Source organism: Sceloporus occidentalis, unplaced genomic scaffold (assembly GCF_023333645.1).
Source record: "Sceloporus occidentalis isolate IW3139 unplaced genomic scaffold, rSceOcc1.0.p SCAF_3, whole genome shotgun sequence".
NCBI classification, from domain to species: domain Eukaryota; kingdom Metazoa; phylum Chordata; class Lepidosauria; order Squamata; family Phrynosomatidae; genus Sceloporus; species Sceloporus occidentalis.
Window position 1 is genome coordinate 42581982 of NW_028316983.1, and position 14074 is coordinate 42596055.

A 14074-nucleotide genomic window follows, 5' to 3' on the forward strand; every position below is an offset into this window, starting at 1 on the left:
CTTCCTGTGTGATAAACTCCTTAGTCTGGGCTTGCCAGACCTAGCCAAGTATGTGTGAATTATACTGCCATATATACCAACAGAAACTATCTGCTTCTATGGAATGGGTGCGGGTGTTTTTAAGTCACCTAATGACTTATGGCAATCCCATGATTTTTTAGAATTTATTAAACAGAAACACAAACATATTTTATATATGACTAAAACAAGCATATACAGACAATTACAATATAATTAAACTACTAAACCTAAACTAACAAAAAGTATTGACTTCTCCTGCCTAGCTGATGGACATAGACAGCAGTTAGCTATACAGTTGGCCTTCACTATCCATGGATTCAATCGTCCATGGCTTGAAAATATATGTATTTTTAAATTCCAAAAAGCAAACCTTGATTTTGCCCTTTTATAAGGGACACCATTTTAATACACCACTCTATATAATAGGACTTGAACATCCACAGATTTTGGTATCCATGAGAGGTCCAGGAACAAAACCATGGCAGATACCAATGGCCCACTGCATAGCCTACAGCAACTGGTATTCATTTCTGGTCTCCCATCCAAGTGCTAACCAGGGCTGCCCCTGCATAGCTTCCAAGATCAGTCAGGATCTGGCGTCTTTAGAGTATTTAGACCCCATTTATGATGTTGTTGTTGTTGTTAACTATTCTTAAATTGGCTTCAACTTACAGTGACTTTATGAATGAGAGACCTCCAAGCCCTGCTCAGGTTTTGCACTCAGGGCTGTGCAGTGGCATCCCTAGGGTTGGTGTCACCCTCCTCATGACCTCCTCCCATTTCACACAATTTAGAATCCTTAGGATTAATTTATTGCACTAATGTTACTCATAAATTGTAATTCCCATATACCACTAAATGTAATGCTAATAGTTGTAACATAATCAACTAGCAAAATTAAAATTATACCTTCAAACTACAATATCACATGCACAACCTAAATGTATTTACATATACATAGTGAAGTTTTGGTTAAAATGTGATTTTTTAAAAAGAAAATATAAAAAATAATGTTAAAATTTCAATTTAAAATTTTAATTTTAAAATTTTGGGGGGCTCTTTTCTCCTCCCACTGAGCTTCACCTCATTCCCAACATCTCTTAAAGCCTTTTAAAGGGAAACAGATGAATGCCACAGCCTGATTCTGCCAAAATACAGATGCTGGAGGAGCAGTGGTGTCACCCCCACCTTAGGGTGTCACCTGGTGTGGTCCGCACCCCCCCCCCCCGTGACATCACTGGGGCTGGGGCTTCCTTCATTGAGTCTATCCATCCTCTTTTCCAACTGTCTTGTCACTTACCAAGTATTAGTGTCTTTTCTAGAGAGTCATACCTTTTAGGTGCTTGCCTTCTAAAGTGCAAAGATATAAAACTGAATATTCAACATTGTCCAAGGCATTGTATCCTCCATCACTATTTACAGATATGAGAATTGGACAGGAAGGAAAACTGATAGAAAGAAAATTAACTAATTTGAGATGTGGTGCTGGCAAAAAAGACAAAATGGGTCCTAAAACAGATCAAGCCTAAATTCTTTCTAGAAGCCAAAATGATTAAATTGACTCATTAGAAAATACAGTATTAGTAGGAAAAGGTGGAGAGCAGTAGCAAGTGAGAAATATCACATACCAGATGGATAGAGTCAATCAAGGAGGCCTTGACTCTGAGAGTACAAGACCTGAGCAGAGTACTTGAAAACAGGGAGTCTTGGGAGTGTCTTACTCGCAGGGTCACCATGAGTTGAAGTCAACTTGAATGCAGTAAACAAAAATAACAAGCTTTTTGATATGTCCAAGATACAACAGTCTCAGTTTAATCATTTTGGCTTCTAGGGAAAGTTCAGGCTCAATTTGTTTTAGGACCTATTTATTGGCCTTATTAGCAGTATATAGTATTTGTAGAACTCTTTTTAAAGTTGTATCTCTCCTGCAGTACTGTGTGTAACAGAGAGAAAATCAAGCAGATTGTAGCCTAAAGTCGTACTCTCATGTTACCACTTACAACCATAATTCATTCTTTTGATGTCCATGTTGAGAATCTAGTATGTTTTTTTCACAGAAACTGAAATTTGTACAGCTGGCAACCAACAAATAGGTGCTAGAGCCGATTTTGGTTAGGATTTCTTCACTGGACACCCTGCCTTGAAATTCAGATGTTTGGGATACAACTGTCATATTATGTTATCCAAAAAGTGCAGTCCAGGGCTATTTCGCATCTCACAGTGGATGCCAGGTTACAATGCCTGGAACATGCACAGACATGCCTGATATGAGTATTGTGTCCAAGCAAGTACAGACTGCTGCAAGAGATTCTGTTGTATACTCCTTGAATCACATGCTCCTTTATTAGCACCTCTAAAGAAATAAGGATTCATCCAACCTTTTGATTTGATTGTGATGGAAGAAAACAATGTATATCACATGCTAAAGAAACTTGAGTCATTGCTATTGGAAAAACTGTCAGTTCAGGGGGAAAGAACAATGTTTGTGAACCTGAAAATGGTCTAAATAGTACTTTGGGATCATGATGAAATGTTCAAATGATTGATCAGCTGCAAATATGCTTGGATCCCAGTTGTCAGCCTGGACCAGACAGAGAAAAGCAGCCTTCTGGATACCAAAATGACATATAAATCATACTGAGTCATGTGCATTCTGGCCTTAGCCAAGGCACAAGTTAGTCTAAAACTAAAGGGAAATAAATACAAAGGCAATAATTAATCACAATGTTTAATTCTTTAGCAACCATAAAGGACAGTACATTTTGCAGATTCACATTTACAAAGAAGATGGCAAAGAGAAAACAATATCCAGTGTACTTTTTAGCCTATTTTACAGCCCTTGAGAAGAAAGAAAGCATTAATATATAAAACAGTCCATCTATGCTTGTATTATACCTAAGTGCCAGTGGGTTTTAAATCATTAATCACCATTGTAACTGGATACAATGTTTAAACTTGGGAAAGGACATTCTAAAATAAATTCAAAATGCCTTTTTTTTTAGGGGTGGAAGGGTATGACACCCTAAATATTGCTGAACACTTCTCATTTGAAGAAAGAAATAGCACTAAGTGTAGTAACTCTATCCCTTAACCACAGACAGAACCAGTCTACCTCATTCTGTAATCTGCTGTGTGAATATGAAATTTGTGTACATTATTTCTAATTTTGTAACAGAAGCCTTCCCAAGTTACTCTTGTTCTGGCAAGTCAACAAATTCTAAAATTAGTGGAGGGTTTTAACCCTCATTCCTAATCATATTTAGTTAGAAGTTAGTCACATTGAATTAAGTGTGGTGTACTTTCAGATAAGTGTTATGGGATTTGTCCTTATCTTCTAGCACAACAGGTACAGTCCCCATTTCAGATTTTGTCTGAAGCGCACTGGCCAAATTCTGGCAGAGGAGCCTATGTGAATAGCACCTAGCTCCTCAGAAATCTGAGACTGCTCTGCATCATTATATATAGCTGTCAATAAGAGAGTACAGCCCAGCATTCTGTACAATTCACTTATGAATGCATTAACTCTGAGCTCTGCTCAGGGTCAAACTATGTGTCATGGGCAGACATATGGATACCTCCCACCCATGTCTCACGGGTAAGAAAGATGAAAAAGTGATGTGACATGGCCCTGCATTAGCACTTCTGCAGCCATTTACAAATGATCAGTGAAGTGGAGTAGCAAACTCTAATGAAAGTAATTAGGTCACCATCCTCCCCCCACCCACCCAATGAACATGTTAAAGGGCGATGCACATATCACTATAAAGTGTCGTTTACGTTTTAGGAAATGGTCTAGTTTAGACACTAAGAATTAATACTCCCAGCTGATCAAGTTCAGTTGTCTTGATAACTGAAAAGCTAAATCTCAAAAGACAACTGGGAAAGGCACTCTATGAGGTAAAGAAAGAACAGGGACTTTGGCATTATCACACAGACCAAGTTAAAGGATCTGATTTTATAGCAGAATTGGCTCAAGCAGGAAACAGTAGCAACTTTTTATTCTATATATTGAGATGTGATAGTCTTGTATTAATTGTCACAGCATCTGGCAACCAAAGGGAAATATGCATTCCTCCACTCCACTACTAACTTGCAAGTACTATCCCAACTCTAAGACTCATCACATTCTTGCTGGCATAGGAAATGCCCAAAGCACTGAGTTTACAAAGCTTGACTGTTTCAAACAGATTTCTTCCCTTTACATTACACCAGCCAGCCTCTTTCTAAGGAGCTCAGTTCTGTTCAGAGGCCTGTAATAAAAAAAAGAAAAAGGCTGCACCCACTTCTGAAAGATCAGCAAAAACTTCTGTTTCAGAAGACCTCTTCAGAGACAGCAAAACAAAGTAAGTTAATGCATGAAAACAAGCAGTGTACTGGCCCCACTGTCATCCCTTTTGTTGTCCTCTGTTTGGAAGACAGACTCATCTTCCACACATGTATATAGTACTCTGCCTAAGAATGCTTGAACAGGGCTAGGGTCTTGCCAATATGAAAAAAAGAAGGGCGAAGCAGTACTGAGGCCAAAATAGTCCTTCCACCATTTGATCAGCATAGGTGACTGAAAGGACAAAAATGACTCTAGCCTTGATAAGAAAAGCCCAACATTTTGGGGAAAGGCAGAATGGATTCTGGAGCTGCACACTGCTATCTCATTTAACATTGCTTCTCAGAGCCTGGAAGAAAGTAATTTGGGCTACAACTCCCATACGTTTACCAACCAATATTGCCAGTCACTATGCTAGCTAGGGGACTCCAGGAGCTGTAGTTACGGAAAGTAACATTGTCAAGCTCACTGTGAGTGTGTCTACACTAGAAATAGAAATGATGCAGTTTGACACCACTTTAAGTGCTGTAGCTCCATCCTATAGAATCCTGGGATTTGTAATTTTACAAGCTCTTTAGTTTTCTCTGCCAAAGTGTGCTGGTGCTTCACAAAATTACTAATTCCAGTATTCTGTAGGATGGAGACATGGCAGTAATGTCAACGTGCATTATTTCTACAGTGTAGATGCACCCTGTGTCTCTTAGCACGCTTTCCCCTTTCTATCTAGAGATTTTAACTTGGGGGTTTCAGACCAGATGTACTGACTGAGGTCCAAACTAAATGTGACATGGGAGATCCCATAATCAGGTTCCTCTATATCTTTTTGAGGTTAAAAAAATAGTTGCAGGAAGTGATGTTGGATTTCTACCATGCCAGTAGTAAAGGGTATAGTTAACCCTTCCGTCCCATACTATTTCTCTATATCAGGCTCCTTATATTAATTTTTTCTTCTATTCCATTGCTAATACAGCTGGCCTTCCATATCGGGGGGCTAACCATCTGCAGACAGGCCCAGTCCACTGTTGTCAGAATCACGAATGCATGTGATTGCGTGCATGCACTGATAATAGGATTTGAGATCCCACATTTTTTAGTATCCACAGCTGTCACCGATAGAGGACCAATAGTAGCATCTTCTGAATTTAAGTCTGGAAAGTGTTAAAGAAAGTAAGGGTTAATCTTCATGTTTTGGCTGAAGACCAAAACTCCCAGCAGCTTATTTTAACTCAAGTAGGGAGGATGCCAAGAGAGCTGGTTCTGAACCTCTCTTGTCCTGCCTAATTTGAGGAATCCTGAGTGAGAAATGAAGCACAGAAAATAATCTTCAGTGCAGCAGGAGCAGTTGCTCCTGCTTGTTTCCAACAGTTTTACAGCAACTTGATATCTGATTTTATTCAGTGTTGGAGCAAGAAGAAGGGAAGCAGGAATCATAGTGACTGCAGTCTACCATAAATGGAAATTTCCTGTCTTGGGGAATCCTAATCCTACAAACTATTTACATTGCTGTGTCAGAAATTTAACTTAGAAGGACTGAAGGGTCTCTGCAGTGTGAGTCATCTAATCCAAACACTGGGCCCAAATGTATCTTGAAATTTAAACAGCCACTTTCCAGGATATAAGAGGGGAATGAAGGGAGAAGCAGTTTCACTGCTGAAACATTTTGCTGTCTTCTAACCTCCATCCCATGACTGTTTTTACTGTAAGACAGGTGGGCAAAATGGGATGTGTGGACTGCGTATGGCCCTTGAAGACTGGAATTTTTGCCTCCCAAAGATCAATACACTAAACAACTTGTAAGGGGTGTGAGGGAAATTTCCACCATGCTGTTGCTTCCCTGACCTAGGACTGGCTTTTCTTTAAAAGAGAAAGTGAACATTAATTTACTTCCAGGTCACTTCTTGTAAAAAAAAAGTCCACTTCTGGGTATAAAATGTTTGGGGGTGGGGGATATGGGGAAATATCCCCACAGGGCATTTGGGGGCATACAGCCTTTCAAACTCTCCTGGAGGGGCCAAGTGAGGCATCCTAGACTTAACAGTTGCTGACCCCTTTTGTAAGACAATGTTGCTGTTAGGTTGCTTGTCCCCATCATTTCCTCCCACCTGGTCCTGTTAAGGAGTACAGAGAAAAGAACCAACTCCATGTATGAAGAGAGTAATCTTGATTGTCACAAGCTTCAGCTGGTCCACTGCTAAGAAACTAACCATGGAGAGGTGTCCTTTAAGGTGCAAGAAGTACTAGTAAAGGATTAAGCCAATAATGAAAATGTCAGAGCTGACTGGGACAGGTCTGCTCTAAGGCCAGACATGAGCTACTGCAGCCTAAGACAGCAATCTTTTTTGCTTTGCGAGTAAAGCCTAAGTAACACATCCAGTCTTTAGGAAATGAAAATAAAATTCCAATATCTGAGAGAAGTTCATTCCAGTGAATGAACATTTAATGTGCAGTGGATTTCTCAGTGTAGTGCATAGCATATTGACACACTTTGCAATGTAGGGCTGCCGCCACTGGCATCCTGACTTGCCTAGGAAGCAGCTAGTGGAAGATTTTAAGAATGATTTCATAGCGTAGTCTGGGATTTGGCTCCCCAGTGCCTCAAAACTCCATCTGCTATAGGGCTTTCTCAGAGTCATCAACATCCTTGGCTTAGGTTAAGAAAAAGCTGTTGAAAGGAACAGAAACAATCCTAGGAGCCTGGTGACTGTAGATGGAGATCCAAGGCTCAAGGAAGGTAATAGTGGCAAGAATTCCTTGCTTTCTTCACACTTTCTTGTTTGAAACCAAACCATCAGACCACTCCTTTGATAAAGCTAGTGTCCAAGTGTACAATTAGCATGCGTAAGAAGGACATCTCTTTGCGGGTATTTTCAAAGATAACTCTGGGATCATCAGACTGGCATCGCAGACAGTTTGGAGCCATCACCATGGCCAGGTTGTTTACATCCATCTTGGTTTTGCCCACATTGGTTGGCTGAGCAAAAATCTGTGAAATAAAAAATGTATAGCTAAAATACAGTAACAACAACAATGATAATAAAATAATAAAGATGTGGTGATAGCTCTGAAGTTTCTCTGGCCATGAAAAAGATTACTTGCTTCCACTGGAACAGGCAAGTTGTGCAATAAAAACAATAATTTTAGAATGGAGACAATGGGATTATTCTGGCTACTGTGTTATACACCAAAAGGAATGTAGATTGAAACTTCAAAAATATTTGGTGTGGAGTGGAAGATGGCACCTCATCATTTTAGAATGATGCCCAGAATGATTGGACTAGGACTCTAGAAACCAGGGTTAGAGTCCCCACTTGGCCATAGAAATACACTAGGTGATCTTGGGCAAGTCACTCTCTCAGCCTCAAAGGGAAAATACTCTGCACAAATCTTGCCAAAACCAACCCTATGATAGGGTTGCCATAAGTCATAACTTGAAGGCAAACAGCAACAACCACTCCCAGGAATTCTTACTGTATATACCTGTAAAAAGTGAATGAGGTAACACAACACCAATCTGTTGAGTTCTGGCAGGAGTTCTACTACTGCTACAGCAGCATCAGGGTTCTCATAGTTGCTGATACACTCTTTGTAGAATTGCTGTGGAATTACAGGCTCTTCCAGCTCCCGGTACCACAACTTCAGCAAAGAAGCTTTAAGAACAAGAAGAAAAACAGAGACACTTTAAAAAATAAGGAATACCAGACAATCTCTCTAGGTTGGAGGATGTGACTGCTGCTTGGCAAGACATGTGGTAGTTACTATTCCAAACCTGATCTTTCACTGTATAAAAACACAGCACAATCATCTTCACACTAGACAAGCAACTCTGTTCTTTCTCACAGGAAAGATAGCATCATCTAATTTACTGAGAACTATGGTTTCAGACCTTTGAAAATCACAGAACACAAATACTGAAAGGAAATGACTTAGGGCAGAAGTTGTTCTTGGCTTCAGAAGCAAGTACTAAAAGCTCTCTGGAAGATGAAATGTGAGTGATAAAACATAAAACCACAAGATATATAGAAATATGAATTTCGTAGAGAGCTCCATCCAAATTTTTTAATTTGAGTGAATCACAAGACCTCTCTCAACATAGCTATGTAGTATGTCCATACCTGGTATATTGGGATCACTCAGGTTATTAGGAATCTTCCACTGATCCACCTGTAGTTTTAGAGCATTGACTTCATCAATATCACCAGGAATTCTGTAAGAAAGCATAAAAAGCCATAAATAAAGTCCAGTTAATGAGGGAGTGAATCACATAGTCCCAGAAACAAGAGGCATTAGTATGGATGAAATTACAGATATTCACTGAAGCACCTGTAACATGCAGACACATATTTGTTTGATAAGAACAAGACAGCTGATGTGAAACAAGTAGGTCCTGAAAAGAAAAGGTTGCAGTGTGGATTGGTTCTGTTCAAGGTTCTACTCAGCATCCTCTTTTCATGACATTGGTTCTACTTTCCCCGAGTTTTCTGTTTCCCCCCTTTTAATAAAGAGTCAGTGTACCATGGTGACTAAGCATATTTTCCCCTCATCTTTATTGTTCATCTGCAAACTAAAACACCCCCCCCCCCTCTAGAATCAGAATCATTTAAATGCAAGTACACATTTCCTTTTCAGAGGTGTGGCAGAATTTGGTTTGCACCATTGCTACTGGTAGCTTATGGGCCATATCAGTTTTTTGTAGTGCCATTTGTATTTATTGCTTGTTTCCAAATATGGTTTCTTGCCCTGCATCTTTGGGACAGTATGCAAATAAAAAGCAAAACAACTTATTACTATTGCTTCTTGCCTTCTCAAAGAACCAATCTAGGGTTATACAGAGTGATAAAAAGGAATGAGTGGAGAAGTTTCGAGAAACACATGAATGATGCAGCTACATGTTTCCTACAAGTTATCTTTACCATCGCAGCTAGCAATAAATAGGACCTTCAATAGCATGGTGATAATTGTGTAAATTTACAGCGCTTCATAAATAAAGGTTAATAATAATACTGGGGGAAAAGGAGAGGAAGGCACAGAAAACATGGAAGCAAAACTACTGATGTATTTATAACAATCTTCCTTCCCATGATTAGAACATACACTTGTTTAGACTGGTAATTTTAGTCTCCTCTGACTTGGTTGGAAAGGCAACCTATAAAAGCAAGGAAAATCAATGATCAATGAGAGAAGGAAATTGAGAGACAGTTCATGTGTCACAGTGTCTATCCCTAGATTGATCTCTTAACTGATGACTTCCAATTGATCTTTTTTAACTCTCATGGTGTTGAAGCTGGGCTGTGTGAAAAAATGCCTATGACAACTTCACTCCTAATGCACATTTTCAACAAGTTGCCCAGAGCTAATCAATCTATGCAACAAAAAGGTTAAGAACTTTGAGGGGGTAACAATGTTCATAAGTAATGTTTGGATTTCTGTAAATATAAAGGGACAAAGTCCTAATTGTCTTACTATGGGCAAAAGAACTGTTGCCACAACTTACTATAGTCAAGATGGGAATGTTGGACCTAAGTCAGAGTAGCACAGCTGGAGATGAAAACTTAAATGGACACAATTAGCTTATTATATTTTCAAGGCTGGAGTGGAAATAGTTACTGTTTCCCTCTCACCCTTTCAAGAGCAATGGCTCATGCTTGGGCAGCATGTGAAACTTCAGATAGTAACCACCCTTGTAATAGTGGGCACACTCTTGAGACTGCTGCTTGTGTTTCAATCTGTCCTGGAGCAAGGTTATAAGGACTAGCATACAGCAACGTGTTTAGAAGCAACTGACAAGCCACAAAATCCCCTAAGGTTTGTCTTTCTTTTGCTGTACTTAGATGTTGCTTCCAGTACCGACATTCTCAGTGTACTTGAGACTTGAGAGGATTAAGTTTTCCAGCGATGGAGGTGGAAACATCCTAAAACGAGGGTTGATTCCATCTCTTGCTCCGAAATAGGCAGGTAAAACAGACTTGAAGGAGTCGCCACCAGAGGGAGCAACCCCCTCTATCCCTCAGTCAATATTACAGCCGAGGATAGAAAACATCTCAGAGAGCATTTAATGCAAATCTAAGTATAATCAATAGAAACTATCATAAAGTCAAACTAAAAATAACTAACTAACTAACTAACAACCACCCTTGCACAGCCAAGGGAAACAGCCTCCTCAGTTCTGGGTGGGGAGGATATTTCCACCTACATCGCTGAAAACGAACATCTCACAGGTAAGACCCAATGTTCCTTTCTACGTGGACTTGAAGGAGAAATCTCATGTGTGTCCAAATACAGGCCAGCTATATCATGTAGATAGCACCAATAATAAATAATTTATGAATCTTCAGTAGCCAAATCACCTGAATATTCCTTCAGTTTGTTCTCCTCCCAATTCTAGAACTTGCTGAGATAGCTGTGTCTGTACCCAAGGCAGTTTGTTATCTGGATACATGTCTTGCTGCCGTAGCATGATTTCCTCTAGAGAGCTGCCAAACAGTGAAGGTGTCACAATAGCATTCTTGGCATGTATTATCTCCTCAATTGTAGGCTTCCGGAGGCCCTATACATAAAACAAACAATAAAGTTGCACTGGCAAAATATTGGGATTAATGGACACTTTATAAGAGCCATCAATCAGATGGAATGTTCCCAGATAGTCTCTGAGGAGGGAAATTATCTGTATATATTCTTCAATAGAGAATGGAGTCTCAGAGAAAGATGATTTCAACAAGAAGAGTAACTAAAGTTGAATAGGTGGTGCTAAAAGGACAGTGCTACCTTCCACAGAAGTGATTAGTTTTGGTCCCAACTTTCTAGTTGGCTGAATTAATTTAAAACTACAGTATATTGCTTTGATTTTTTAAATTCAGTCATATGTCAATTACTTAAAAAAATACTCAAGGTTACATGTCAGGACCTGGAGAGGTATATGCACTAGTTGGTCATCTTTAGGGATACTGGCACTCAACCCAAGGCTCTTTGTATTCAAACATGGAAGCAAGTATTAAAACTGCATTTGGACATCATAGTAAGTCATTTTGTTCTTTCCCTGTGCTATACATGCAACAAGACGTATGCTTTTAGATGCCTAGAAATGAACCATGCATTCACATTTGACAAATTTGCAATTGCATGCTGAGTTCTTCATAGACATTGCCTTCATCAAAAAAATCTCAGGTTTTGACCGTGTGAGGTTACACTATAATATTAATGCATGCCCCCATCAGCACTTGTTACTTGTAATGATGGCAGCGCTACCACATTTGGTGCCCATGGGGGTTTGGTTCCTGAAATCTGCACCAATACAAAAAATAAAAATAAAAAAAATAAAAACAAAAAAATGTACATGCTCAAGTCTCTATTAAAAATGGGGTGTGGCACTTCTGCTTTTTGCCACTTCTGTGAGAATGAAAATACAGAAATAGTGTGTGAGTGTGTGTGTGTGCGCGTGCGCACACACACACACACAAATACACACACACACACTGTACTGTAACTGAGATCTAGTGCAATCAGGCTGAGAAGTAATTCCGGAGCAACAGAAAAGGTAACAACAAGTCCTGGGCACCAGGCACGCAATTTTGGGCTTGCGAAGCAGGTGGTTGGTGGGCACTCCAGAGGTGGAGGAGAGAGGAGGGAGATGTGAGTTCCTATCATGTAGGGCAGCAGTGGAGTGGCAAGGTCCAGGTGCGCATTCTTCCTGCTTCAGCTACAGTGCTTCTTCTCTTTGCAAAGGTGGAAGTGGTGGTTGGCGTGCTCCCTAGTCATGGTGGTGAAGGAAGAATAATATGTGCCTGATGCCCAGGGCTTGCTATCGCCGAACTGACTCCGCCAAAACAAGAAGCTGCTGCATGCAGGAGGTTTTTAGATAGAACACAATGGCAAGAGAAAACCCTCTGTGCCCTGTCCAAAAAGGCACTTGTGCATATGGAAATCAATGACATCGGGTACTGGCATAGGTGGCAGAAACATGCTGTTGTTGCCCCCTTTAAAGCATTAGCTTTTTTCATGCAGGAGGTTTTTGGGCAGAACACAAAGGGAGCACAAAAGCTCTCTTGGAACGTGAAGCTGCAGAGAAAAGGTGAGGATCTGTGAAATGGTGGGAGGCCTGGATTTGCGCCAAGCACTATGCTTGGATTTCCACCATTTTACAGATCCTCCCAGCTAGCCAGTGCCTCGCATTCCTAGAGAGCTTTTTTCTTGTCCTTGTGCTTGTTCCAAAAACCTCCTGCACACAACCGTCTCAAGCTTTTGGGGAGGGGGGGATCCACAGGAAGCCCCAGGTGCCAGACATGTGTTCTTCCTGCTCTGTCACACCTGGGGAGCACACTAGTCACCGCTTCTGCATTCTGTTCTAAAGAAAAGCACCACAGCTGAAGTAGGCAGAATATATGCCAGGGCTTTGCCACCACCCTACGCCATAGGGATCTATGTCTCTCGCTTTTGCTTCCAGAGAACCCACCAACAACCCTCTATGCAAGTCCAAGAACATGAATCTGATGCCCAGGGATTGCCTTCCCCTTTGCTGCTATCCTGGGACTGCTTCTTGGCCTGATTCCACTAAATTTCAGGTTTTTGGATTTTTTTTTCTATTTTAGCATTTTCAGTCAACAGTTGGCTAAAATTCTGGATCCACAGCCCATTGAGACCGAAGGCCTGTTCAATTAGTTCAATTAAACAATTAGTTCATCTAGCCCAGTGTGACCTACCCTAGCAGGAGGCAACTGGCACCACCTAGAAATTTGGAACTACGGTTTACATAAGCCCCAGTCAGCATGGGACAAAGAACATGAGCATTGTAATCCAAAATACCTATAGGGCAATATGTTGCCCATCTGAAGCCTACATTAACTGGCAGTCACTTTACCTAGAGATGCCAGATATTAAGCTGGGATTTTCTACTCACAAAGCCTGTGATCTACCACTGATGGATGGCTCTTTTACAAGAAAGGTACTTCTAAATGTTACTGCAGAATACTGAAGTGTGGAAAAGTCACTGTGGCAATGTTCTGGAAATATTCCTGTCACAAATATAACATGTGTTCTGGCATTCAACTCTGGTTGCATGGTTAGTCCCTGATATTTTTACTTCATATGTAGCAGGACAAATTGAGCCTCACGGTGTCCATGTATCCCAATTAGTCAGTCACATATATGCCAAGCAATAAGAGGCAACCTTTTCAGCAGCAATAATATGGACAGGTTGCATACCTGTAACAGTATTTCTTCAAGTGGTCATCTGCGAATACATACAAATGGGTTGTACTGCGCCTACGCAGTGCTGCTCGGAAACTTCTGGAATCACTGGGCAAAGTTAATTTTGCAACTTTTAGCAACTTTTGGGTGGTAGCTCCACCCATCCCTTATAAGCCCGCTGCGTTCCCTCTCTTTCCCCAGTTCAGAAATTTACGGCGCATAGGCGACATGAGAATGAGCCAATGAAGAGCAGGACACTGAAGGGAGGACGGGCAGGATTTGTATGTATTTGCAGATGACCACTCGAAGAAATACCGTTACAGGCATGCAACCTGTCCTTCTTCTTCGTGGTCTCTGCGAATCATACAAATGGGTTAGACTGACAAGCTTAGGTCAGTGGTGGAGGGAGTGTCATGACACCAAAGTAAGGTTCAAATAAAGCTGTGTTTATTACACAATAAACATTGAACCCAAAAAATGTTTCAAGTGCATTTTGTACCTAAATTCAGTACTGTACTTAAACTTGTTCAAGTAAAGGCACATAAGAAC

General features: G+C 40.5%; 1 protein-coding gene across 6 annotated transcripts in view; it reads right to left on the reverse strand.

The window, feature by feature from the left end:
• Positions 1-2757: 2757 nt before the first annotated feature.
• Positions 2758-14074, reverse strand: part of LOC149315813 (rho GTPase-activating protein 39-like) — a 118215-nt gene continuing 106898 nt past the window's right edge. For all 6 annotated transcript variants that reach the window (XM_089514173.1, XM_089514169.1, XM_089514171.1 and 3 more), the window contains 4 exons: positions 10690-10889; positions 8458-8549; positions 7823-7992; positions 2758-7328 (listed from right to left, as the gene is read on the reverse strand). In XM_089514173.1, coding sequence (XP_089370299.1) covers positions 7134-7328; positions 7823-7992; positions 8458-8549; positions 10690-10889 — 657 coding nt within the window. In that variant the 3' untranslated portion in view covers positions 2758-7133. The remainder of the gene's footprint in view (positions 7329-7822; positions 7993-8457; positions 8550-10689; positions 10890-14074) is intronic.